At 44.9% G+C, this 27797-nt stretch overlaps 1 protein-coding gene across 1 annotated transcript; it reads right to left on the reverse strand.

Moving 5' to 3' along the window:
• Positions 1 to 3704: 3704 nt before the first annotated feature.
• LOC148774565 (uncharacterized) lies at positions 3705 to 27767 on the reverse strand. The gene is made up of 2 exons (XM_088829635.1): positions 27649 to 27767; positions 3705 to 4666 (listed from the first exon to the last, which is right to left on the reverse strand). The coding sequence occupies exons 1-2, from the start codon at positions 27687 to 27689 to the stop codon at positions 4360 to 4362; spliced, it is 348 nt and encodes a 115-aa protein (XP_088685761.1). The 5' UTR covers positions 27690 to 27767; the 3' UTR covers positions 3705 to 4359.
• Positions 27768 to 27797: the final 30 nt, after the last annotated feature.

Consider the following 27797-nt stretch of genomic DNA (forward strand, 5'->3'; position numbering starts at 1 on the left):
AAGTGACTGAGATGTTCTCTTCAGGGTGCAGTTAACAGCCTCTATGACTAAACGCAGGAGCTCTTATCTCCATTTCCTGGATGAGCAAGCTGAGGCTTAGAGCGGCTTTGACTGGGCACAGGACTGACCACTGTGAGCCGGGCTGAGTTCTCGTCTCAGCTCAGGTTTGGGTGGTGTGCAGACATGTGAGGTGAAAGGCCCTGAGATCCCAAAGAGGGATTGGAAGCACTTGTCAGTGGCTGGAGGGAGGGAGGTGAGGAGGCTGGGGAGGTAGAAAGGAGCCTGAACTTGCAGGGCTTTGGAGGTGACGTTTTGGAATCTGTTCCATCCTAAGGGAGCAAACAGAAACATTCAAAGTATCTTACTTTGACTTTACTCCAAGTCATACTTTGAGGGAAAGGATGGAAAGAGAGAAAGCAACTAGAAGCTTATGGCAGGAGTGCCTGTGAGGGGACGGACAGATGGCCTCAGGTGGCTCTAGAGATGAAGACGAGTGTGTGGGTTCACAAGTATTTTATGAAGAGCATCTGTGAAGGTGGTGCCATTGACTGAGACGGGAAGATGAGGAAGGATCGGTATGTGCTGGGGGTGGGGGTTGAAGAGGTGGGACTGGACGTGTTGAGCGCGACGTGTCCTGAGACATCTGGAGGGAGAGATCAGGAGGCGGTTGGCTGTGACTGTGGATCACAAGAGAGATCAGCTCCGGAGGCAGGAATGGGGAGTTGTCATTATACAGCCTATTCGCTTCATTCAGTATCTTCTTAAATGTCCACCCTGCCCACCCACCTAAAATAGCAGCCTTGCCCCCCACCCCCGCATAGGCACTCCAATAACTCTTCTCACCTGTGTTCCTTTCATGTGGCATTTATCCCTCACTGACTCGATGTTATATATCGATGTGCTCATCTCCTGTGCTAGAGTGCAAGCTCCATGAGGGCAGAACTCTCGGTTCTGTTCTCTGCTCTCTGTCCAGTGCCTAGATCAGCGCCTGGCACACAATCACTCGGTGCTCAATGGTATTTGTTGACCATGTGGAGTCTTAAAGTCATCTGACTGTTTATGAGGCTGAAAGGGCTCCCAGAGAAGAGGTGGTCTGGGCCCAAGTCCTGAGGAAATGGTTCCCTCCTGTTGCTTCTTCACATATCCATACTTGTTTAGTCACTAAGTCATGTCCAACTCTTTGCAACCACAATAACTGTAGCCCACCAGACTGCTCTGTCCATGGGAAACTTGTGGGGCCTTTATAGCCACCAGTTACTGTAAAGGGCTGCCCGTCTCAATGCAGGGGAGCAGTGGGCACATATACTCAGACACACATACAAACACACGCAGAAACACACACTGAGTGTGCACACAGGCATACACCTTTAAAGAGAGGCATCCGGGTGCTGTCGTGGCCCCTTTAAGAGTTAGGGGGACAGGATATTGGCACTTGGTGGGGTCCAACCTCTTGAGTCGCAGTCTGGGACACAACCCCTGGCTGTGGTCCCAGAAACCTAGGTTTGGGTGAGGGTGCACATTGGCTAGGACCCTTATGACCTGCTCTGTCTCTGCTGTGAGCAGATTTGGGGCATTAGTATATGTGAATTTGTCTTGCAGAGTTTTTTTCTTTTTTTTTTTTTGTTTTAATTTTATTTATTTATTTTTTTGCATTACAATAGTTTAATATGAACAATCAGAACTAATTAACAGTATAACAATATTTTACAACTGAAATAATTAAAATAAACTATAAAATTACTACATAAAACAGGTCTGATCTAGCTTATTTACTTTCTATAATCTCTTCAGTGCTGCAAAACCATTTATTTCTTTTTTTTTCATGTTTTAATAAACACTTCGTCTTTTTGTATTGCTTTTTTTTTTATCACAATAATAGAAATATAACATCATATATCACTGTAAAACACATTTCCACATAAATGCTGATAAGCACAAAATATTTTTCATCATTTACATTTTAACTGTAATAATATATGGCAGAATTAAAGCTGCATCCATCATGTGTCTAACTCACCTTGCTGTAATGAATTTTTAAATGTAATGGTTTCTGTCGCAAAGTAAAATCGTACATAATGTCTAGTGACACAGTACGCTGGTGGATGGGTGGATTTGGAAAATGGAAATGCAACTTCATTTTTAATTAGATTTATAAACTTCACCACCTCCAGCCAGCTTCCCAACCCTCCCTCCCACCACCATTATTTATTTATTTATTTATTTTTTTAAAATGAGGCTTTTAATTAATGTTTGACAGAGCTGATTCAGGTTGAATAGACTAAATTTCTTTAAACAAACTTACTTATACTCCAGAGTCCTTTAAAAACTTAATAGCATTTATACATTGAAGGTATTTGATTTTCTTGTAACTAGCACTTCAAATGCAACAAGCACTTGAAGCAACAAGCATTTGACCCAACAAGTAAAACTTTCTACAGTTCATAACTTTTATAAATAAAATAAATTAAATGTACAGTGAATAAGTTCTCTGAAATATTTCAATATTTCTGCAGGTTTAGTAAATCGTAAAATACATTTCAACTAAAATTCACAAATCTAAAAATCTGTTAGGCATTTTTAGGCGTTTTAAGTTGGAAATGAAGACCAATGTTACATTGTAATATGCCAATTACAAATTGTACTTCAAATAGCAAATACTACAGTTTGTCCCAAACTTTAAAAACTATTCATGAACTCAACACTGAACTATTGATGGCTATAAGAATTGTTTCCTAGCCTTTTTGAAAATTTCAACCCATTTACGTTTAAGGTAATTATTGATAAGTACGATCCCGTAGCCATTTTCTTTATTACTTTGGGTTCAAGTTTATACACTCTTTCTGTGTATCCTGTCTAGAGAAGATCCTTTAGCATTTGTTGGAGAGCTGGTTTGGTGATGCTGAATTCCCTCAGCTTTTGCTTGTCTGTAAAGCTTCTGATTTCTCCTTCATATTTGAATGAGATCCTTGCTGGGTATAGTAATCTGGGCTGTAGGGTATTTTCTTTCATCACTTTAAGTATGTCTTGCCACTCCCTTCTGGCCTGAAGAGTTTCTGTTGAAAGATCAGCTGTTATCCTTATGGGAATCCCCTTATGTGTTATTTGCTGCTTTTCCCTTGCTGCTTTTAATATTTGTTCTTTGTGTTTGATCTTTGTTAATTTGATTAATATGTGTCTTGGAGTATTTCGCCTTGGGTTTATCCTGTTGGGGACTCTCTGGGTTTCTTGGACTTGGGTGATTATTTCTTTCCCTATTTTAGGGAAGTTTTCAACTATTATCTCCTCAAGTATTCTCTCATGGTCTTTCTTTTTGTCTTCTTCTTCTGGGACTCCTATGATTCGAATGTTGGAGCGTTTAACATTGTCCCAGAGGTCTCTAATATTGTCCTCATTTCTTTTAATTCGTTTTTCTTTTTTCTTCTCTGTTTCATTTATTTCTACAATTTTATCTTCTAGTTCGCTAATCCTGTCTTCTGCCTCTGTTATTCTATTGTTTGTTCCCTGCAGAGTGTTTCTGATCTCATCTATTACATTATTCATTGTATATTGACTCTTTTTTATTTCTTCTAAGTCCTTATTAAATCTTTCTTCCATCTTCTCAATCCTTTTCTCCAGGTTATTTATCTGTAACTCCATTTTGCTTTCAAGATTTTGAATCATTTTCACCATCAAAATTTGAAATTCTTTATCAGGTAGATTCCCTATATCTTCTTCTTTTGTTTGTGTTGGTGGGCAATTATCTTGTTCCTTTACTTGCTGGGTATTTCTCTGCCTCTTCATCTTGCTTATATTGCTTTGCTTGGGGTGGCCTTTCCCTCTTCTTGCAGTTTGTGGAGTTCTCTTTATTATGTAGTTTCTTCGCTGTGTGTGGGGTTGGACGGGTGACTTGTCCGGGTTCCCTGGTTAGGGAGGCATGTGTCAGTGTTCTGGTGGGTGGAGCTTGATTTCTTCTCTTTCCTTTAGAAGACAATGGCTGCTTTTCTGGGAGCCTGATGTCCTCTGCCAGTATTCAGAAGTTGTTTTGTGGACTTTACTCCGCATTCAAATGTTCTTTTGATGAATTTGTGGGGAAGAAAGTGGTCTCGCCGTCTTATCCCTCTGCCATCTTGTTCCTTCCTCCCCAGAACACTGGATTCTTATATTCCACTTGATCGTGGAGTACCTCTTCCCAGCTGCTCCAGCAAGGCGCAGCCGCTGTACCTTACCTCGGACGAGGGGTATCTCCTCAAGGCTGCCCCTCCTGCTTTGAATGTGGATCAGCTCCTCTCGGCCCTCCGGTGCCCAAGCAGCCACCTCCTCCTGGATGTGGTACAGCTCCTCTCGGCCACCGCCCTAACCCTGGGTGCGGGGCAGCTCCTCTCAGCCACGATTCTGCACGTGGTCGGTTGCACCGGGAGCCGGGCGTCTCTCGCGTCTGCGCCGCCGGGAGCCGGGCGTCTCTCGCGTCTGCGCCCGCCGGGAGCCGGGCGTCTCTCGCGTCTGCGCCGCCGGGAGCCGGGCGTCTCTCGCGTCTGCGCCGCCGGGAGCCGGGCGTCTCTCGCGTCTGCGCCGCCGGGAGCCGGGCGTCTCTCGCGTCTGCGCCGCCGGGAGCTGGGCGTCTCTCGCGTCTGCGCCGCCGGGAGCCGGGCGTCTCTCGCCGCAGAGTTTTTTTCTTCCTTCCATCTTTCTATTGAGATTACAAAGGACATTATCAATATGGGAAAAGGGACAAGGGTTTTCTCTGTGATTAACTGCAGGGACTGATGGGAACCAGAAGCTTCAGAAATTTTTTAAAAATAATATACACTGATATAGATTGTAGTACGCTTGAGGCTCAGAGAAACAAGAAGCAGAAGCAGAAAGCACCTGGCACACAGAAATAAACATGCGTCACCTCACAGTCAGGCGCTGCAATTACTATGACGATGGAAGCAGCAAACTTCACCCCCTAAACCACCTGCTCAGGAAAATTTGAAAAGAGACTTCCCCTTTAAAAACAGGATCGCCCTGTTTTTGACTCCCTGAACAGGAGATAAGAAAAAAACTCCAGGCTAGCATCACCTTGAAGGCTGCAGTGGCCATGCTCTTCTCCCAGCAGAGGCAGGACATGATGTTTCTATCACTGAGATGGGGGGGCTACATCACTGCCCCTCACCAACACTGCAGACAGGTGTCTTCGAGACCTTGGGTTCTCTACTGGCTCCTTTTTTTGATTCCCCAGAGTATTGGGATGGAAGGCATTAACCTCCAGCTTCCTCTAAGATGCCCTCTAGGCAGCCAGTGTTTAATGAGCCAATCTCAGGTGGGGCTGAGCACCAGGTGGGACCCAGGGACCCAGGGTCTCTGCTTCAAGACTCTTGCCCACTGGAAATTATTGACCCCCAGAGATTTCATTTTAATGTAAAGGGGAGACACACGATACATCCCTCTCCTCTGAGACAGGGCCCAATCCCTATATATCCACCCCACCCCCAAAGCCAGACACAACCCCACACCGTCAGGGGGACAGGCACGCTTTGGCAATGAGGCCCCACCAGAGGCCCAGGCTGTGAACAGCTGCACAGAGGGCTGTGTGCTGTGGAGTCAGCACCTTAGGAGGTGGGAGGGGGCGGTGGGCAGAGGAGGAAGGAGTCTCAGGTCCTGATGGATCAGAAGAAGGAAAACAGGGAGAGGTGGTCAGGACACAGGAGATGAAAACACCAAGGATGACCAGAAAAGGGGTAAAAAGCAGAAAATGTGAAAAGATGGGAGCAGCAAGAGAAAAAGGCAAAACAGGGTGCGGGCAGCCACACAAAACAGGAAGGAGACAGAGCAGAAGGAGGGAGGGGAACAGAAAGGAGAATGAGGAAGGGCGAAGGAAGGGAGGGAGCCGTACGGGAATTCCTAATAATGTCCTTACCCAGCCTTGAGAGGTTCCACAGAAACAGAAGCTGGAAAAACAGCATGCATTAAGGAACTATACTAATGATTAGCTTTCATGTTTTTCTTAGAATAATACCCTTGCTACAAACCCCAAGGCCAGACGCAGAAGGGAGTATGACTGGGATCATGAAAGCATGGACCTTGGAACACCAGATCGGCACCAGGCATGAACGCTGCCTACGCACTTGCTCATTGTCCCCGAGACTGGCTCAGAAGGGAACGGCCTGGGGTGAAAACAAGGAGATCTGGACTATGTCAACGAAGTCCATGACATTTAGGAGAACGTGCTTAAAACAGCATGTGTCTTGAGAAAGATAAGATCAAAGCAAGTCTTGTAGTCTGCAATTTGGAATAAAAGCTGGACTCAGAGTGGACTCTGCACCTCAGTCCAGTAGAGGCTGCAGGTCCCCTGACCCATTGCACCGGATTTTGTGTTCTGTCTTCATTCTCGTGGCTCGCTCCTGGACCATTAAGGCAACAATTGGCACCCAGTGTGGCGCTGGAGCAAAAGGCCTTTACGAGTGCAAGTGAAACTACAGTGACACAGAACCTGGGACGGTTGAGAGGCCTCTGAAATCTCCACTGGTAAGTCTTTCAGGCATTTAATTGGGGTTAAAATGGGAAATGTTGAGAGTGCAGAACACTATTGCCCGTATATTTGTCTATTAAGACAGCTCTTGAAAGCGGGAGGAGTTTCTATTAGTGAAGGGCAATTATTAGAATTGTTACAAGCAGTGGATAAATGCTGCTGCTGGTTCCCATTAATAGGGACCTTAGCTTTAAAAGCCTGGGAAAAGGTTGGAGCTGAGCTGAAGAAAGAACATGCAAAAGGAACTCCGCTCCCTGTTTCTATTTGGAGTACGTGGGCATTGATCAAGTCAGTACTGGAACTTTTAGAGACTTCTGATTCTTTTGATGAAAGTGATGATGACTCTTTTGAAAAGCCTCAAAGTCCAGGGTATGTGAAGCCAGAGGGAAAGGGCAAGCCATCTGTAAAACCCGCTCCCTCGGCTCCCAAGGAGGGTGGTGAGGGATTTTTCCCTCCACCTCCTTCCCACAGTCCTCCACCCCTACCATCTGCTTTTGCAGGAAACATTTTCAGTCGAGAGTCTATGCCCAGTCCTCACCTTTCATCCATACAGAAAGGAATTTTACAAGCACAATGGGAAGGAGATTTAGAGGCTTTTCGTACTACCTTTCCTAGGACTGTTCGTGAGAGTGTAGCTCTTGGTATCAATCCTAACAACCCTAATGGAGTCTATGAGGGTGTTCGTGAGCCTTTTCCTTTTAAAATCCTAAAGGAATTAAAACAAGCAATACAAAATTATGGTGTGAATTCCCCGTTCACGGTAGAAATAGTTCAGAGTGTGGCGGAGGGCAATCGCCTCATTCCAGCAGATTGGTTGGCATTAGCAAAAACAGTCTTGGCCCCAGGGGAGTTTCTTCAATTCAGAACTTGGTGGCGGGATCATGCTGAGACTCTGGCTGCACACAATCAGACTCATAATATCCCTATTTCCTTGGAACAACTTATGGGGATAGGTCCATGGGGGAGAGTACAAGATCAAATACATATGAACGATCAGGCCATAAAACAATTGCGAAGGTGTTGCTTGAGGGCCTGGGAGAAAATAGAGTCAAAAAGCCAGACTTCTGTTTCCTTTCAAAAAATTGTCCAGGGGCCCAAGGAGCCCTATACTGAATTTATTGCCCGATTACAAGAGGCAATCGGCCAGCAAGTCACAGATGCCGAGGCAGCAGACGTCCTATTACAGTTGTTGGCTTATGATAATGCTAACATTGATTGCAAAAAAGTAATGAACCCTTTCAAAGGAAAAGCTAGTTTAAATGATTATGTTAAGCTATGCCAGGGAGTGGGAACCGAATCCTTTAAAGCGGATTTATTAGCTCAAGCTATGGCTAGATTACAACTTCCTAAATTCCCCAGCACTTGTTTTAATTGTGGGAAACCTGGACATACTAGGCTTGAATGTAAGTTCAAAAAAGGGAACTTTCAAAAAGGTAATTCACAAAAGGGGAATGTTCCCAGCCTCTGCCCAAAATGTAAAAAAGGAAATCACTGGGCAAATCAATGCCGTTCTAAATTTCATAAGGATGGCACCCCCCTTTTGGGAAACGGCTCCCAGGGCAAGCTCCCAGTCCCATCAAACAAGGGAACCTGTCCTGTTCAGACTCCACAGATGTCTTCCCCAACTACTCCTGCCAGCAACAATAACAGTCCGAATTGTGGTGACCCAAGGACGAAAGAGCAGATGAAACCAAGGAGGGTCTTGCAGTGCAGGAATGGAAAAACCAGACCCTTCTCGTCCTTCCCTCCCCCTTCTTGTAACTATTAATGGATTTTGGGTCCTCCTGAGCAGTATAACCTGTCTTCCCTCCTACCCCACAGGGAGAAGGTATTTGCCCTACTCTTCCCTCCACCCAGTATACGTGCCTCATCCAATCAGCAAATGACCCGCAAGACCCCTATCCCACTCCTTGGACCCTGGCATAAAAGTGGACTAAAGACCCCTGTTCAATGTCGGTTCTCCCTTGAGCCTGTCCACTGTTCTAACAGTGTCTCCCATTCTAATAAACTTTATTTCCCTCTCATTCTGCCTTATGTCTGGAAATTATTTTCCAACCCACACCTAGGCCACGACATTTTTGGTGGCCTATATGGGGACTTGGGGTCTCTTCCCCACCTCCTCCTTTCTCATAGGGACCCTCTGCGAACCGGCAAGTGCTGTGGAAGCAACTGAGGAACTCTGGCCAGGCTTACCCTCTGGTGTGTTCCAAAGGCCCCAACAGCTCACTGAGCCCCAGTAGCTGCCACCCGAATGGGTGAGGGTCTCTCCTTTGTCTTCTTTCTAGCTGAGGACTAGGCCAACCAATATTGTGTGGGCACAGCTCAGGCACTTAAAAGCCATTAGGGTGCCTACCACGTGAAGACTCCCGTGTGAGGATAAGGAGGACGTGGAACGGAGCAGGCCACACGGGCATCCGCCCCAGCAAGACAACTTCCGTGCATCGTGTCAGGCACATAGTGGTTGAAGCAAAACAGAGACAGACCATTGTCCCCTGGCCACCGCTCCCCCATAGCATTGTAAGGTGGCTTCTGCAGGCTTCTTCTCTGTCACTTTCCCTTCTTTCCCTTTTGGTCCGGATTGTTTTACAGGAGCCCGGGTGTTGCCTCTGAGCCATCCCAAGAGTGCCTTCCACGTTTCAGGGAATCGCCCAGTGGTGAGTCACCCAGCTGCTCCCAGGGACCTCTGTCTGTCTCTGCCCAGGTCACGTGGTGCCTTAGCCGCACGGTTCTCAGAGGTCACCGCTCACTGTCGGACGTGACTGTTGGGAATGTCGGCTATTTTTGTGTCAATAGTTGCACGGAGACGTCACTGAGGCCAAAAGGGACGACTTTTTGCCAGTCGGTGATTCTCAGTACCCCCGTCCTACGGCATGTAGGCTAAGGATGGCTTGTGGTGTGTCTTGGGAGCCTCTCTCAGACTCACCCCTTGGCTACATTCTCAGAAACTGGAAAATTTTGACCCTGCAAAAGGCCTGGCCCCAGTACAAACTAGGGGACCCCAAAAAAGTGGCCTCTGAATGGCACACTAGCTTTTGCCAAAAGCAGGGAAAGGACTCAGAATTTCCTTACGTTCAGTCCTTCATGGCCCTCAGTTAGAATCTGGATTTGAGGGACTCATGCCAAATGTGTCTTTCTGTTGCCTCCCTATCTCCTGTCCCCCTCTGTCTCTCTCCATCAGATTTCCTAGACAACCCCTACTCAGCCTTTCATAGCCACGTGATCTCTAGGAAAGAATTCTGAGGTTCCCTTTGATCCAGGTCTTTCTCCTAAATTCAAAAGCCTGAAGGATCAAAAACCCTCCTCTATGCTTCTCTCTCAGGTGGGGAGGGATCTAAGTCTCCCCCACTCCTAAACATCCTAAAAAGTTCCCTTCTAACTACTCCTGTTTCTCAGGGTGGGGAGGATCAAGCTTCCCCCACTCCTGCAAGTTTCCTTAACCCTTCAGATTCTTCTGATGGGACAAAGACCTCACTTCCCACCAGAGGGACAATCCAAGAATTTTATCAACTGATCTGCCCCTGATATCAGAGTCAATTTGAGCATATTTGGTCTATAATTTAGGTGTAAAACTCTGACTACAGAAAGGAAAAATGACTTTTTGACACAGGATGGCCATGATATTCTTTAGACTCCGGAGAAAACTGGTTAAAACAAAATTTTTTTCTTGGGAAGTGCAAAACCGGTTCTTTTTGCACGTGAAATTAGAATCGACTAGCTTGCTAAATGGCAGCCCACTCCAGTTTCTTGCCTGGAGAAACCCAGGGACAGAGGAGCCTGATGGGCTGCCGTCTATGGGGTCGCACAGAGTCGGACACGACTGAAGCGACTTAGCAGCAGCACCAGCAGCTTGTTAAAAGCCCTGCCTCGGGAAAAGCTTGAGGTTACTCTTTCTATATCCCTGAAATACACAGTCCACTTTGCTTGAGACTTCAGGCTTGGGCAAATTAGAACTTCAAGAAAAAAAAAGGAGGGGCTGTTTCAAAGAGACATTTTAAATCTCAAACAGAAAACTATGAAATCTCTGTCTGTCTGTCTGGATTTATGTATGTCTCAGTGTGTGTCTTTTGTTGTTGTTTTTTTTTTTTTTTTTGATAATATTGCTGAAGTTGTGAGTTCTAATTTAATTGGCCTAAAAAAAATAAGCGCTTACAAATCAGACAATTCTAAGTACGAGAGAAATTAACCTAACTGAATTTCAGATTCACCTGAACTGGGAAATATTCAATATTAAATATCTAGTATTAATGTTTGTTTGCTAATCTAATATAGACATGTCTAAGAGCCATTAACATTAAACATATTTTCATTGTACCTAAGTTTATTATAAGTTAAATATTGTTATATTGTTATATCTGTCACAAGTTTGTCAGCAAGGAAGGTACCTCGAGTGAAAAAACTTCCAAAAAAATGTAAATGAGATATGAACTTTTCGATAAACTCTATTAAGATTAAAAATATCTGTCTAAAACAGTTTCTCCAGATTTTGGTAGCTTGAATTTCTAGGGTTGTGCTAAACTAAGTAACAGAAGTTTATTGAATAGCTAGGTCATTTCCAAATAAAATAAGACTCTGAAACATTCATTACTGAATACTAACTTACAGAGAAACTAAAGATTGCGGACTATTAATAAATAATGTTTGATGCCATCCTGAGAAGTTCGATAGAATTTTTTTTAGAAATTATCACTGGTATTTATGTTCACCAATCTATAGAATGCTAATATAAAGGTCAATTCTTGGTTGCTTAAGGAAAGTAGGATGTGTGTGTTCAGTAAAGAAGGTATGAGGAATGAAGTTACATTTTATGAAGGGAAAAGGAAGTAGGTCTGACTTACCAGGTGGCTGTTCCAGGATGGGAGAACAAATGGGTACAGAAAGTGATAAGAAGGTTTTATGGAAAATGGACCCCAAGGGAAGAGTTTTGTGTATAAATAAAAGTTTTCTTGAGATGTTGAACTGCCTTTGATAATGGATTTTAAGTTTCTTTACCTCTGAAGAGATCTGTTCTATGTTTACCTTTGATCTTCTTTGTCACCTTGGCTAAGTGAATATATTATTTCACAGTGATCTATATGATTCTATCAGACTAAGTGTTATAAACCCTTTTGATATTTATTGACAAAACTGCCTAAATAGCTTTACTTCTAGCTGACTTTGGGATGCTTCAGAGGGCCCCTGAGACATCCCAAAGAGCTATTAAACTACCTGAGTTCATCTGACATGTTAAATTGCATGGAAAATATTGTTGGAGGAGTGATGAGTCTTCTCAGGTTATGCTGTATGGGTGATGTTACTTATATAGGTATCCTAGAAATTATGTGAAATTCATGAAAATCTGATATGTCCTGGTAAAGTGTTGTCAGTTATAATTCTAGTTATCATGTTAAAGTGTTACAAGTCACAGCAATGACCAGGCTGCTTTGTAAATTATAATTTAATTAGATTTTAAACATGCCTTGTACGGTTTCACTCTCATGCCTTTAGAAAAATACTGCTAGTTCTTCAAGATTTATGGAAAAGACTTTTATAAGACTAACTGATAAATTTTGTTTGTTTTCTATCTGGTAAATTGGTAACAGACTGGAATTTAGTCTACTGTCTATGTTAAGAGAACAAAGTTTTCTTTTTCTGTTTCTTTCAATAACAGATTATGAATTTCTTTGCCTTTAAGTGATTCATATTTGTTTTTAAAATCTTTTGTTACTTTAGTAAAGTAAATAAACGTTATTTAAGATTATGGTACATGTAAAAGCTCATTCTGCTTATACAAAAACTAACCCCTCACTGTTAGACTTGTGCTATCCTAATGTCCTTAAAACATGGCAACAGTCTACTCCTAAATTGGGGAATTAAAAATGGGTGAACAATAGCTGAAAATCAGAGTCAGGGCTATGGGAAATCCAAGACGGCCGCTTGGTTTTTCCCAGCTCCCTGACAAACCTCATTTTTATTTGATGGGTTAAAGCCTTCCTGGCTACAGGGTTAATGCCTCCATAATGAAAAATCACTGAATATTAAGTTTTGTAAATTGCTAAACTAAGTTTCTAGTTTTGTTAATTAAGGTCTAGTGTTTACTAAGACTCACTGCTGAGTCAGTTCCTTGTTATGTGATATTTCTAAAAGATTTAATTAAGTTATTAAAAAGGACACTCTAAGTTTGTTTCTAAGGCTTATCTCAGTAACCAATCTTCAGAGAAAGATCAGATGCTCCATAATGTACAACCAGGAGACTGCAATACTTTGGCCACCTCATGTGACGAGTTGACTCACTGGAAAAGACTCTGATGCTGGGAAAGGTTGGGGGCGGGAGGAGAAGGGGACGATGGAGAATGAGATGGCTGGATGGCATCACCGACTCTGTGGACACGAGTTTGAGTGTACTCCGGGAGTTGGTGATGGACAGGGAGGCCTGGCGTGCTGTAATTCATGGGGTCGCAGAGAGTCGGACACGACTGAGCGACTGAACTGAACTGATAGTCATTTAACAAATGAAGTCAGATGACTTGGGGTATACCAGGCTTTACCTAATGAAAGTTCTTGACTTATAATTCTTACTTATGACTTTACTAATAACTGCTAGCTATGGCTATATTATTTTCTATGTCACTTGTTTCAGAAGATTATTTCTTACTTTAACAAATGTGTGACTGAGCCTGTGATATAATGCTGATATGCAGTTCCATATAAGATCAATGATTGTAATAATGTAACTCTAGATATGGGAAGAAGCAACAAGAGGGAATATTTTCATGGACCAAGAGGCTAGTAAGACAGTGGTCCAGAGACTTTTGCTACTTGCGAGGCCTGGTCCAATTGTAGCACACTGAGTGGCCCATCGATGGAATCTTCCCTAGACCTGGGAATGAGCCTTCCCAGCACCGTGGGACACAATGGCCATGAGATGGCCCCCAAACATGGTCAAAAATGAGGCTATGAAGGGACCCTGCTGACTGGAAGTTGGTACTTGCCAGCTGTCTCTACAAAGATTACATCATGACCACTGCAAGCTGCTGACTTTCAACACCCCCTGAAAGGAGTTCAGGGTGGAGATCAGAAATAAGGCACTCTGTGCTCTGGGAAAAACCCAGAAGAACCAGCCTTCAGATAGTCAGATGTTTTCAGGTAAAAATGTTATGAGCCCAAATTCTTGCATCTTCTCGTACCTAGAGAAACATTAACGTCATGAACCAATGTCTGGTTCTGGTTCTCCTGGTAGCCCCTGAGCAGCTTTTCTACTTCTATTAATCTTTGGACCACGTACCTTTAACTTTCTTGTTAAGTTTGTTTCTTCCAGAATGCAACAAATCTCCAAGTGGTAGTATGACAAGGATATTCCCTGGCCAACACCTAGACAATGCTGAAACAAGTCACCTTATCATTCCATGGACGCTCATCTCCCTCTGTAAATGCACCCAGACAGAGAGCAGGCAAAGGGAACCCAGAACCCCACGACGCCCCTGTACAGCCTGAAGAAGCCAGAGTGGTCATCGCCCCTTTTCCCTTGAGACTGGGTTCCCAAATGCCTGAGAAGTGAAATAGGTAGACAAACATGAGCAGAGTATCAAAAGGGGCCAAAGAATTAGCCCTAAAAATAAAGAGAGGGTGGAAAGTGGTGACCCAAGGACAAAAGAGCAGATAAAAGCAAGGAGGGTCTTGCAGTGCAGGAATGGAAAAACCAGACCCTTGTCGTCCTTCCCGCCCCCATCTTGTAACTATTAATGGATTTCGGGTCCTCCTGAGCAGTATAACCTGTCTCCCTGCTGCCCCACAGGGAGAAGGTATTTGCCTTACTCTTCCCCCACCCAGTATACGTGCCTCATCCAATCAGCAAATGACCTGCAAGACCCCATCCCACTCCTTGTACCCTGGGCATAAAAGTGGACTAAGGACCCCTGTTCAATGCTGGTTCTCCCTTGAGCTGGCCCGCTGTTCTAACAGTGTCTCCCATTCTAATAAACTTGATTTCCCTCTCATTCTGTCTTATGTCTGGAAATTCTTTTCCCACCCGCATCCAGACCACGACAAGAATTCCCATGCTATGTCATGGAATTATACCCAGAAACCCAAGGAAACACAGCCCTTGATATAAGTAGCAGTCAGGATACTATTGTTACTCCTGGAGAGACACCAACTGTTATTTCAACAGGAATATTGGGACTGCTTCCACAGGGGTGGGATTATTGTTAGGAAGATCAGGGCTGACTTCCTGGGGAGTTCAAATTCATACCGGAGTTATAGCCAGTGATTATGAAGGAGAATTGAAGGTTGTGGCCTCTGCTGCTCTTCCCTGGAAGGTTTCTAAAGGGGAAAGAATTGCTCAGCTTTTAATTCTACCTTATGTGGGTATAGGACATTCGGACAAAAAGCAGAGCTCTGGGGGATTTGGAAGCACAGGAAAGGCTGGTATTTTTCTCACTGAAAAAATTGTAGAATCCAGACCCACCTAACAAGTCAATACAAGTGGCAAAAACTTTCAAGGTTTAATAGATACTGGAGCCGATGTTTCCTATCATCAGCTCTCAACATTGGCCTAAAGTATGGCTGACTAGGCCTGCTCCAATATCTATTGTAGGTCTGGGACAGGCACAGGGCCTAAAGCAGAGCGCTATGGTATTGTCTTGTTCAGGGCCTGGTAAATAACCAGCCACTATCCAACCTTATATTGCTGATACATCTGTCAACCTATGGGGTCGTGATCTCTTGGAACAATGACATGCTGAGATACATATTCCTCCAAATCAATATAGCGAGGCCAGTCGCTGAATTATGTTCAGTCAAGGTTATATACCAGGATTGGGGCTGGGCACAAATCAACAAGGAAGATTTATCCTTTGACTACTCAAGATTTCAAACCACCCCCTCTTCATTAGTGGCCACTGTTCATATTAATCTACCCACACCCATACCTCTTAATTGGAGAACTGATCAACCTGTGTGGATAGAGCTGCTGCTGCTGCTGCTGCTAAGTCACTTCAGTCGTGTCCGACTCTGTGTGACCCCATGACAGAAGCCCACCAGGCTCCCCCGTCCCTGGGATTCTCCAGGCAAGAACACCGGAGTGGGTGTGGATAGAGCAGTGGCCTCTAAAACAAGAAAAATCGGAGGCTTTACATGAATTAGGTAATGAACAATTTAACAAGGGACGTATTATTGAATGCTTTAGCCCTTGGAATTCTCTGGTGTTTGTTATACAAAAGGAATCTGGTGAATGGAGAATGCTTACTGATCTGAGAGCTGTTAAGGCTATTATTGTTCCAATGGGTGCTTTGCAGCCTCGCCTACCTAATCCTAGTATGATTCCAAGAAATTGGCATTTTTTTGTTATTGACCTTCAAGATTGTTTTTCACTAGTCCTTTACACCCTGATGATCAAAGTAGATTTGCCTTTTCAGTTCCTTTCATTAATTTAAAGGAGCCACAATACAAGATTTCAATAGACTGTACTATCTCAGGGTATGCTTAACAGCCCCCCATTTGTCAAAATTTTGTAACCAAGGCTTTACACCCAGTGTGACGACAGTTCCCTCATGCATATATCATTCATTATATGGATGATATATTATGTGCCTTACCTGAAGTTGATAGCCTAAAGGAATTGTTTTTAAAGCTAAAGGAATGCTTGGAGTGTGCTTGCTGGCTTGTATATAGCTTCTGATAAATTACAATACACTGAACCTTTTCAGTACTTAGGAAATATAGTCACCTATACTACAATCAAACCACAAAAGGTGCAAATACGCAGAGACTCAATTAAAACTGTAAATGACTTACAAAAATTACTAGACAATATTAACAAGATTCGACCTAAGTTAGGGATTCCAACTTATTCTTTATCCCATTTATTCTATTAAGAGGGAATCCAGAGCTTAATAGCTCTCGACAGCGAACTCCTGAGGCTGAGAAAGAACTATCAATTATAGAACAAGCTGTACAAAAATGCCAAATAGACAGAATAGACCCTTTGGCGCCTCTCCAGTTGTTTTTCTTCCCAACCTTTCATTGCCCCACTAGGTTGATTACGCTAACTCCTTTAATAGTTGAATGGCTATTCTTAGCCAATTCACAAACAAAATCTATTACCTCTTATTTAGATTTGATAGCCACTATAATTCTCAAAGGAAGAGGGCATGTTTAACAGCTTACTGGACATGATTCCTGCCTTATTTGCACTACACTAACTAAAGAATTAAAACATTCTCTTCACAAATTCATTATCTTGGCAACTTGCTTTAGCTGACTATGTTGGGCAAATCGACAGCCACTATCCTGATTTACTTATCTTATAGTTTTTTAAACAAACAAGATGGATTTTGTCTAGAATTACTAGTGTCAACCCCATTCCCTCAGCTCCTGCTATTTTTACAGATGGCACTAGCCGAGGAAAAACAGGATATACAGGCACATTTATGCTAGTTATTTAAACACCTGGATATTCTACACAACAAGCAGAAATTCTGGCTATTAAACACACATTACAAAATATTCCCCAAACAATTAACATCTTATCTGATTCTCAATATTCTATACATGTCACTAAACATATAGAAACAGCACCTATTAAGGATACTATCCCATCCACATTATATACACTTTTTACAAATTTACAAAAGGTGATTAGATACCAACAGTTTCCATTCTACATTACTCATACTCCAGCTCATACTGATTTACCAGGGCCTTTAACAGAGTTCAGTTCAGTCGCTCAGTTGTCTCTGACTCTTTGCGACCCCATGGACTGCAGCATGCCAGCTTCCCTGTCCAAGGCCTCCCTGTCCATCACCAACTTCCGGAGTTTACTCAAACTCATGTCCATTGAGTCGGTGATGACATCCAACCATCTCGGAAATGATCAAGCCAATGCCCTTTTATTTCTAGCCTTTACAGAGGCATCAGCCTTTCATGATCTGAAACATTGTTATTCAAATATTTAAAAACCAAGTTTCATATCCCTTGGGCTCAAGCTAAGCAGATTGTATGGACTTATCCTACATGCCAGACAGTTGTGATAACCACATCTCCAACAGAAGCCTTGGGAGTTAGTTAATCCCCGTGGCCTGAAGCCAAATCAGATCTGGCAGATGGAGGTAACTCACATTCCATCCTTGGGAAAGCTTGCTTATGTACACGTCATGGTTGATACTGACTCGAAGTTTATCTGGGCAACTGCTTGCTCTGGGGAATCTACAAAACATGTTATTTCACATTTGCGTAGTTGCTTTACGACTTTGGGCCTCCCACAAAATATAAAAACAGACAATGGCCCGGCTTACACTAGTTCTACTTTTGGGAATTTTTTAAAAGGTTTGGTCTATAAAACATCATACATGAACTCCCTATAATCCCCAAGGACAAGATATTGCAAAATGAGCTAAAAGAGCTCTTAAAGAAATGTTACAAAAACAAAAAGGTGGGAAATGGAATGTCACTTCCTCCACAGCAAAAATTATATAAAGCATTATTTATTTTAAATTTTCGCATCAAGATAATGATTTCACTGCAGTAGAATGACATTTTAAAAAGGAACAAAAAGAAATTAACCCCAAACCCCCTGTTTGGTGGTGGATCCAGTAACACGCTCATGGCACAGGGGGACTCTGACAACCTGGGGGAGGGGTTTCACTTGTGTTTCACCAGGTGATTCAGAAACACCCCTTTGGATTCCTTCATGTCATCTGAAACCATATCATGAGTGAACTGCCACGGAAAAGACGCTTTGCGTGGGACGTTGAGCCCCCAGTAATGAGTTTCAAAGGCCTGAGTCTGAAACAGACAAAGATAATGATTCCCCTCCCATTGACTTATCGGAACAAGATCCCCACTTGGGGATTAAAAAATTAAAAGATTAACACAGAAATCAGAAGAGATCTTAGAAAATAAAGGGAATGCTGTCACTCCTAACAATCTGGCTGTTGCCATGTTTGCTCTTATCACCACCACGGTGAGTATACCCTTAGCAACTGCTGAATCTAAAAATTAAACTTATTGGGTGTATATACCTAGCTTCCCATTACTAAAACCTGTTGACTGGGGGGATTCTATGATCTCCGTTTATGTTAATTATTTTTCCTGGATACCAGGACCTATAGATATACGCCTTCCTCTTTTTAAACAAGAGGAAGGGACTCCCTTCAGTGTTACTTATGGGTATGAATCCTGGCCAACTTGTATAGGACCAGCTACAATTGTCTATGCAACCTGGCTGTCCACTAGTTCTTTAAATAGTAACTATACTAAGGTTCAGCTACATCTTCTCTCTGGTCTGAGTTTTGCTTATAACAACTCAGAACCCAAAGTGAAGTTGCTCAGTCGTGTCTGACTCTTTGTGACCCCGGTGGACTGTAGCCTACCAGGCTCCTCGTCCATGGGATTCTCCAGGCAAGGATACTGGAGTGGGTTGCCATTTCCTTCTCCAGGGATCTTCCCTGACCCAGGGATCGAACCCGGGTCTCCTGCATTGCAGGCAGATGCTTTACCATCTGAGCCACCAGGGAACCCCATAATGACACCAAATTGGACAGACCTTTATGTGAGCATCAAAAGCTGTGGACTGAAAAACAAGATCGTATTCAGTGGGATAATTGCAGCGGGACTGAGGGAATAATTTTGATTAATGGTTCCTATGAAATTGTATGGGACTGGTCCCCTAAGGGGTATGCAGTCTCTAATTGCTTTCATCAAAAGCAGTTCTGCTATCCTCACAAAAGGTTGCATTGGCAGGTGCATCAAGTCTTTAACCATACTAATATTACCACTCTTCAGATCATCCAATTATATTGCATGGTAGTGGCAAGTCACCCCCTTCCCGCAATTAGATCAAGGAAGAGGGCAAGGAGGGATTTTGAAATTAGCTTTAAGTCTTAAAAAATTCCAAATTGGGGATGGATATTATTCAGATAAAATGAATTATTCATTGAATAATTTAATGAATAATTGAATTTAAAGAATAATTATTTAAAGAATTTAATTATTTAAAGAATAATTGAACTATTTAATACCAGTACAAACTGGACATTTTATATTCAGGCTTGCGTGAGAGATCCTTTTGTGCTCCTGAAAGGAACAATTTCTATCAGTGAAAGTGTACAGGAACTTCCTTGCCAGGACTGAAAATTGTATACCTGCTTAAATTCTTCACTTTCACTCATTTGTTATATTAAGAAGAAGATTGGGGATACGGCTTCCAGTAAACCAAACCAGTCGTTGGGAAGGCTCCCTTGAAACGCACGCTCTTTTAAAGATTATAAAGAAAGTACTGCAACGTTCCAAAAGGTTTTTTGGACTCCTTATAGTAGCTATTATGAGAACTATTGCTATAGCCATGACCATGGCAGTGGCCGGCATGGCACTTCCTCAAACTATACAAACGACTGCATTTGTACAGCAGTGGCACCAAAATGCGAGTTCTGCCTGAGGAAGTCAAACTCACTTAGCCCAAGAAATCAATGGACAATTGATTGATTTAGAAAATGCAGTTCTCCTACTAGGGGACAGAGTACAAAATTTAAAATTACAAATTCATCTTAAGTGTGATTGGAATATCTCTTCATTTTGTGTCACACTTCATAAATGTAATCCAAGTGCATATACTTGGGATCAATTATCTAAACATTTGAGAAGACATGTTTGTAATAATCTGTCCTTAGATATTTCCCAATTACAGGCTATTATTTCTAATATGCAGAATGCTCACTTATAGCTACTCCCAGAAACTTATTTTAAGAAATTGAGGAAGGTTTACATAAACTAAATCCCTTTAGGAGGAGGATTGCTTAGTACTATAATATCAGGATGTATATTTTTGACTGTTTTGTGTCTAATCCTCAGATGAATGAGAGAAACTGAAAGAAACCATCCAAGAACTGATGAGGAAAGAAGTTGCTCGATTGGTGTATCTACGCCTGCAAAAATAAAAAGGGGGATATTTACTGGGAATTCCTAATAATGTACTTACCCAGCCTTGAGTGATTCCACAGAAATAGAAGCTGGAAAAGCAGCATATATTTAGAAACTATGTTAATGATTATCTTTCATGTTTTTCTTAGAATAATAGCCTTGTTACAAACCCCAAGGCCAGACCCAGAAGGGAGTATGATGAAGATCATGAAAGCATGGACTTTGAAACACCGGGTAGGCTCCAGGCATGAATACTACCTATGTACTTGCTGATTGTCCCCGAGACTGGCCCAGAAGGGAACGGCCTGGAGTAAAAACAAGGAGATCTGGACTATGTCAATGAAGTCCACGACATTTAGGAGTACGTGCTTAAAACAGCATGTGTTTTGAGAAAGATAAGATCAAAGCAAGTCTTGTAGTCTGCAATTAGGAATAAAAACTGGACTCAGAGTGGACTCTGCACCTCAGTCCAATAGGGGCTGCAGGTCCCCTGACCCATTGCACCAGATTTCGTGTTCTGTCTTCGTTGTCGTCACTCGCTCCTGGACCATTACGGCAACAGGGAGCCAGGAAGAGAATATCAGACAACGTTGGTGCTGTTCAGTCACCAAGTCATGTCCGGCTCTTTGTGACCCTGTGGACTGCAGCACGCCAGGCCTCTATGTCCCTCACTGTCTCCAGAGTTGGCCCACGTTCACATCCACTGAGGATGTCAGAGGACGTCGGAGCTTGGTGAGGATACCTCCTATGAGTGGAGGGAATCAGGAGTGCTGGGCAGAGCCTTAGTTCCTACAGAGAGCTGGGGGCCCATTACCCCAGGTCGGCCACATAAACCAGCAGGTTGACGGCTGTCAGGACAGCCACACACAGTCACCGCTCCCAGGTGTACATGTACGAGGTGAGCCCATCAATACAGTCTTCATCACTGGACCGCTGGGGCTTCCCACCCAACTTCTCATAGAACTGGTAGAGTGGCCTGAGGACCAGAGCACTGATGTAGAGGAGGACGATGAGCAGGGTGAGCACAGCCTTGATGGGCAGCTGGATGTTGCACAGCTGGATGTGAGCTTGGGCAAACTCCGGAGACAGTGAGGGACATAGAGGCCTGGCGTGCTGCAGTCCACAGGGTCACAAAGAGCTGGACATGACGTGGTGACTGAACAGCAACTGGACAAAGGTGATGGAGTAGATGATGGAGGCCGAGAGGCAGAGGAGGGTGGCACAGCAGGTGTAGGAGTCGAGGAGGTGGTATGAGAAGAAACAGGGGGGGAACGGAGCTTACACAACTCAGCAACGAAGATGATGAGACTCACAGAGAGACAGAAGCACCAGATGGCCATGGACCAGTTGCCCACATCCCCGCTCCCAATGCCCATGCTGGCCACCAGCGAGAAGGCCACACAAGTGCAGAAGAGCTGCAGCAGGTAGAGGTAGAACCATATGGTGTCCAAAGAGGGTAAGATGGACAAAGTGAATGTCCTATTGGTGGACATGGTGCTGTGATGGTCAGGCATGTCACCAACACCAGTACGCAGTGGTCTTTGCTGAGGACCCATCAGGGAAAGACCTAGCTCCGGAGGTGGATTAAGTCAGATGTCTGGAAATGACACAGGGCCCTGTGATGGCTGAGGCTCAGAATCTGTGGAGTTAGAACCAGACACCTGGAAACAGCACAGCTGCTCTACTGTTACTCTCCCCACCCGTCACCCTTGGCTTTGTCAAGAGACTTGTCTTATCTCAAAGGTGGGTTGAGTCTAGCCACAAAGCCACGCACATTTTTTACCTCTTTGCGCTACATGCCATTATCTACAGCCATACAGGGTACAAGAATGTGCTCAGTCGTGTCTGATTCTTCGTGACTCCATAGGCTGTAGCCCACCAGGTTTCTCTGTCCCTGGGATTTCCCAGGCAAGAATACCGGACTGGATATAGCTGCTTCCTATTCCAGGATAACTTCTCCGACCCAGGGATCGAACCCCTGTCTCTTGCATCTCCGACACCGACAGGTGGATTCTTTGCCACCATTGCTATCTGGGAAGCTCTGGTTACAGTGATGGTTTTCTCCTGGCCAAGTTCAACTCTCTCCAAACTGAAAAAAAAAGTTTTTAATTGTTTAGTAACAAACTTTGACTTGAACAAAGTTGAGGCAATTTGTGTTGCCAAAGCACTAACATGTTTGATTATAATTCAGTTGCCAAAACACTAATGCGTTTTATTTCAAGGTGCTTTCAGACACAAGGCCTAGTGTTATGGCATATAGAGGAGATTCACCATGTACCTGTCTGACTTAAAAATTCTGAATAACGAGCACATCTGAGCCCATGAGTTCAGAAAAGAAGTAGTGGATTGTACTGTTGATGCAATTATTTTCAGCTGTGCTGCATGGTATGTATTTGAGCCTGTGCCCCATTCCATGAAACAACTACTGGACCACCAGGAAAGTCTGATAATCCATTATGGATGAGAAAACGAAGGCTAGGGAACCACGGTGAAAAGGCTGCTGCTGCTGCTGCTAAGTCACTTCAGTCGTGTCCGACTCTGTGTGACCCCATAGATGGCAGCCGACCAGGCTCCGCCGTCCCTGGGATTCTCCAGGCAAGAACACTGGAGTGGGTTGCCATTTCCTTCTCCAGTGTGTGAAAGTGAAAAGTGAAAGTGAAGTCGCTCAGTCATGTCTGACTCATAGCGACCCCATGGACTGCAGCCCACCAGGCTCCTCTGTCCATGCGATTTTCTAGGCAAGAGTACTGGAGTGGCTTGCCATTGCCTTCTCCGGTGAAAAGACTAGAAAGTGTAAACCCCAGATAAAAATAACGAAGCTGTGGGTGTGAGCACTTTGCTCTGCAGCCCACGTGTCAGCTGGTCCCCCGTGGGTGGGGCCTCTGGGACCCAAGACCCACCTTCAACCCATGGCCTCCTTCCACAGCAACCTGGAGACACGTGTCCCGGCCTGTCCTCCCTGAAGCATCACTAGAAGGAGCTGCCATCTGCGGGGACACAGCCCCACCTGGAGGAGGGCAGCTTCAGGTCTGAACAGGGAGGAGCCCATGGGGTGAGAGCAAGGCCGTGGGGACAAGATGACATGGGAAGTAGGGACTGTTGGGAATCCCCTCCCCCAATTCTGCCTTCACATGTGACTCTTCTGCATTGGGGAAGGGAGACCCCAACTCAGCAAGACTCCGAGCATCATGGAGCATCATGGAAGAAACACAGAATAAATTAGCATAATGTTGAGCTCTTAAGTTCCAAAACTGCCATCCAGGTGGGAGTCTGGAAAGATCTAGGAGTAATCCTACCTGTGAGGATTCTCCTGGCCTGGGAGACTGGTTAGCAGCTGGGAAGAAGGGATAGGAAATGAACAAGGATGCTGTGTCTGAGGCTGACGTGGAGCCTTTCAGGGCATCCCAGGGAGGGGGTGGGGATGGACGGATGACCAGCCCCCTTTTAAGGGCAGGAGCTGAAAGAGGAGGCCCTGCAGGATCCCTGAGAGGTGACAGCCCTGAGGATGCAGTGGGACTGGGGTGGGGGTGGGGGGAGCAGAGTGGAGATGACTGGGGAGGGGGTGGGGGCAGAGTGGGGATGACTGGGGGGATCCCAGGGTCCCAGTGGCCCTGAGGCAGCCCAGTAGGGGTCTTCTGACCCAGAAGGGATGCAGGCATGGAGCCAGCCTTCCGTGGAGGAGGGGCCTGGACTGGAGCTGAGGCAGGAGGATAGGGGCCTAAGGGTTTCGGGGCTGTTACAGGGACAGTTGCCCTGTTTCCAAGAGACTATTTGCTGAGAGGCCTCCAGGGCTGAAGGGCCAGCACCCTGAGCCCCAGCCAGCTTCCTGCCATCAGGGGCCTCGTCGCCTTTGCTGATAATAAACCCTGGGACAAGCTGAGGCTGGAAAGAGAAATATAGAGCAAACCTGAGAACCTCCCTGGACTCACAGAGCTCCCTGAACTCCAACTGCAGGGGAGCCCTGGAGCCTGTGGGCCTCCCAGTGGGCACTGCAGGGGTGAGGGAGGGCACTGGCGTGAGGGAGGCTGGGGGTGTCCTGCTCGCAGTTTGCCAGTCTATTCCCACCAACCTTCCAGAACCATCTTCAATTTCCTTCTCAGGAGAAATGACAGCTTTGGATCCAGGGACAGAGGGGGTTCCCTGGTAGTTCACCTGGTAAAGAATCCACCTGCAATGCAGAAGACCCTGGTTTGATTCCTGGGTCAGAAAGATTCCCCTGGAGAAGGCATAGGCTACCCACTCCAGTATTCCTGGGCTTCCCTGGTGGCTCTGATGTTTAAAGAATCCACTTGCAATGTGGGAGACCTGGGTTCGATCCCTGGGTTGGGAAGGTCCCCTGGAGGAGGGCATGGCAACCCACTCCAGTGTTCTTGCCTGGAGAATCCCCATGGACAGAGGAGTCTGGCAGACTATAGTCCATGGGGTCGCAAAGAGTTGGACAAGATTGAGCAGCTGTGTACACTGGGATAGAGTGAGTTCTTAGGGAAGGAGAGTCATGGGTGTTCTTGCTGTGTAGTCCTGGGTAAGGCATGTGCCCTCTCTGGGCCTCAGTTGCCCAACTGGGAAGCAGCAGGTTTGTTGAGTCTCCCAGCAGCCCCTCCTCCACTCTAATCTGTGAGCCTGGACATGGTGCTCCCGTCTGTGCACAGCCTGGATGTGGCTGAGCCCTGTCTGCCCAGCAGCCAGGTGTGTGGAGTAGAAGACAGTGAGCCGGTTTGGTCATGGCCAAGATGAAGGAAGGAGGAGGTGCCAGAAGGGCAGAGAAGGAGGAGGGGAGATGGTTATCAGAGTTACAAGGAGGCTCTTGACCTTTGGCAGACATTTCATAGCTGGATGATCCTGTGAAAGTTACTCATCAGAGCCTCAGTTTTCCCATCTGTGCAATGGGCTCAACACCTACTTTAATTAATAAAATCATGTGAATATCTTATCAGAGGGCCTGTCACATGGCACACTCAATCCATGCCAGCTACCTCTTCTCCTCTCTGTCTCCCTCACAGAGGACCCAGAAGGCCCTGGCCCCATTCTGGACATAGCACATACAAGCTTGATTTGCTCCAGATCAGAGGTTGCAAACCAGTTTGTTATGGAGGTGATCCAAGGATGTGTTTAGTGTCCCTTCACTGTTTTCAGAAAGAGATGGTATAGAATTGGTATTATTTATTTCTATTGTGTTTGGTTGCTGCAAAGTGTTTAATTTCACACGAAAATCCACATTTCCAGTTCCTTTTCAAGTCGCAGGAGATGTGGTGTCACTAGGCTATGTTCCCTTGGGGGAGGGGTGAAGCTGAGCAAATGCTCTGACATTTATATTATTTTCATATTATATCCTTTTCATCCCTGTTTAGTATTTTCTACATTTTTTTTCTTCTCATGTTTAATTGACATAGAGCAGGACTGATCATCTCAAGTGTGCCTCTTTCCCCTCTTGGGTGTGGCCAGGCTTCCTGCCTGCTCACAGGAGCGTCCACCCCTCCATCCAGGGAGCATCCAGGTCCTCAACTTCATGTACATCCTTCAACACATTTCACCAGTTCTGAAGTCACATGTAGACATGTGTGTACATACATTCACGCATGTTTGTAGGGAGTATTTGTATCTTTTTTTCCTGTTCTATAAACATGAGACCATATCACCACACACTACATCTTGCTTTTCTAGCACCCCCACAGGTGCAGCTGGTCCTCTCCTGGGACCCTAGTCCTCTCTGTCCCCTTTACTTATTTCCTTCCCTCCTCGCTCCTGTGGGCATTTGCACTGACTCCCCCTTCTCTAGATCAGCGGACCCTTCCCTGTGAGTCTCAGGCACTGGGGGACAAAAGGGATCCTGAGATCCATGTGACTACCATGCTCTAGAGCAGGAGGTCAGCAAGTTTTTCTGGAAACTGTAAAAAAATATATATATGACAAATAATATATTTTTCATTTCTGGAAATTCATCTTGGTTTCCTAGGGCAGTTCAAAAGCCTGGTGGCTTAAAACAACAGAAATGTATTCTTTCATAGTTCTGGAGGTCAGTGTTTTGAAACAATGTGTCAACAGGGCTGTGCTGTCTCTGATGCCACAGGAAAGGGTCGCTCTTTGCCTCTTTTAGCTTCTGGAGGCCCCTTACCTTGTGGTTGTGTTACTGAACTCAGACTTGTCTCTTCAGTCCTCAAGAAGCCAAATACTGAGAGACGAGTGTCGGGCTTTGTCTGGGACAAGGTGCTGCTCCTCCGCTGTGAACACAATCACCACCCATGGCTGTATCAGCCCATGTTGGGCGGTGGGTTAAAAAAATATGCTAATGAATATTTCCACCATTTTTTGTGAGTCATCTTGGTATGGAGGATTTTCTTTTTTCCAGATCTGAAGTGAAGAAAAGATTGCATGTCCAACAACAGCCAACTGGCTGTCCTTATGCATTCATACCTCCTGCAGGGAATTGTCTTAGCGGAAATCCACTTTCCCTCCCTCTCCCCTTGTAAGGGACACACTCCAGGCAAACTGAGTGCCCTGTGGGGTCTTAAAGGGAGAAGCTACTTCATACCACCTTTCTTTCTCATGCTGTGGGGGCGCTGAGGCTCTTCTTCCCACCCCTGCCTCTGCACTAGAACCCCTCTCCTTCCAGAGACTGGGGGAAGGGGGTGCAGACCCTGGCATCCCCTGCCTGGGGCACCAGGACAGAAACCATAGAGGTTGGTGTGGATTCAGTTCCCTAAAAAGCTGACCCCCTCTTCTTCCTTCCTTGCCTGCAAAGTCACCCCTGTAAAAGAGGCAGGCTTTTCAGTTTCATTTTCGTTTTGCCTTCAATTTGGTGCCCTTGTTGGAAGAATCTTTATTATGAGTAATAGGAAAGCCTCTCACTTATCAGATCATTGACAAAAGAATTCCAACTGGAAAATAGTAATTTAGAGACCCATTCCAGGGCCACTGTTCTTCAGAATCAAAAATATACATGACTTGGGCTATATTAAAATTAAAAAACCATTTTATTCATGGTTACTTACTGGGTAATAGCCCTAGTGTTGTCAATCTGCCAAGATTGTCCCAGTGGACTTCTAGAAGGGATGGATGTAGACCCCTCCCCCCCACTTCACTGGTTCCCCCAGAACAGATTTAAAGCAACCAAACCAATTCTTCCTTGGGAAGAGAGTGTTACAGAGTCACATATAGGCCATTACCTACTCCTGCAGCAACCAACTGACCCCAAAGCCCCAAAGAGCAAAGAATATGCCCAAACAGGGGGGAATGGGGGCTCGTAGGATGCATGCCCCACTACTCACTCGGTCAAGAGTTCAGCTGCTCCTTCAGAGGCCAGTTTCATTCTCTCAACAGAAAGTGAAAGCAGGCTGTGAGCAAGGAGTACGGAGGGGCAGCTAAGTTTTGCAGCTGCTAGAAAAATACCCACGGATCTTTGCTGGGAGCAGCGGGC

Source organism: Moschus berezovskii, chromosome 21 (assembly GCF_049115385.1).
Source record: "Moschus berezovskii isolate FMDL1 chromosome 21, NW_MosBer_1.0, whole genome shotgun sequence".
Lineage (NCBI taxonomy): Eukaryota > Metazoa > Chordata > Mammalia > Artiodactyla > Moschidae > Moschus > Moschus berezovskii.

Bases quoted from the DNA above. Each gene is read 5' to 3' on its own strand.
- LOC148774565 (XM_088829635.1), bottom strand. From the start codon at position 27,689: ATGAAACTGGCCTCTGAAGGAGCAGCTGAACTCTTGACCGA. The intron at 4,667-27,648 runs GTGAGTAGTGGG...TAATCTCAATAG, and splicing joins GCAGCTGAACTCTTGACCGA to AAAGATGGAAGGAAGAAAAA.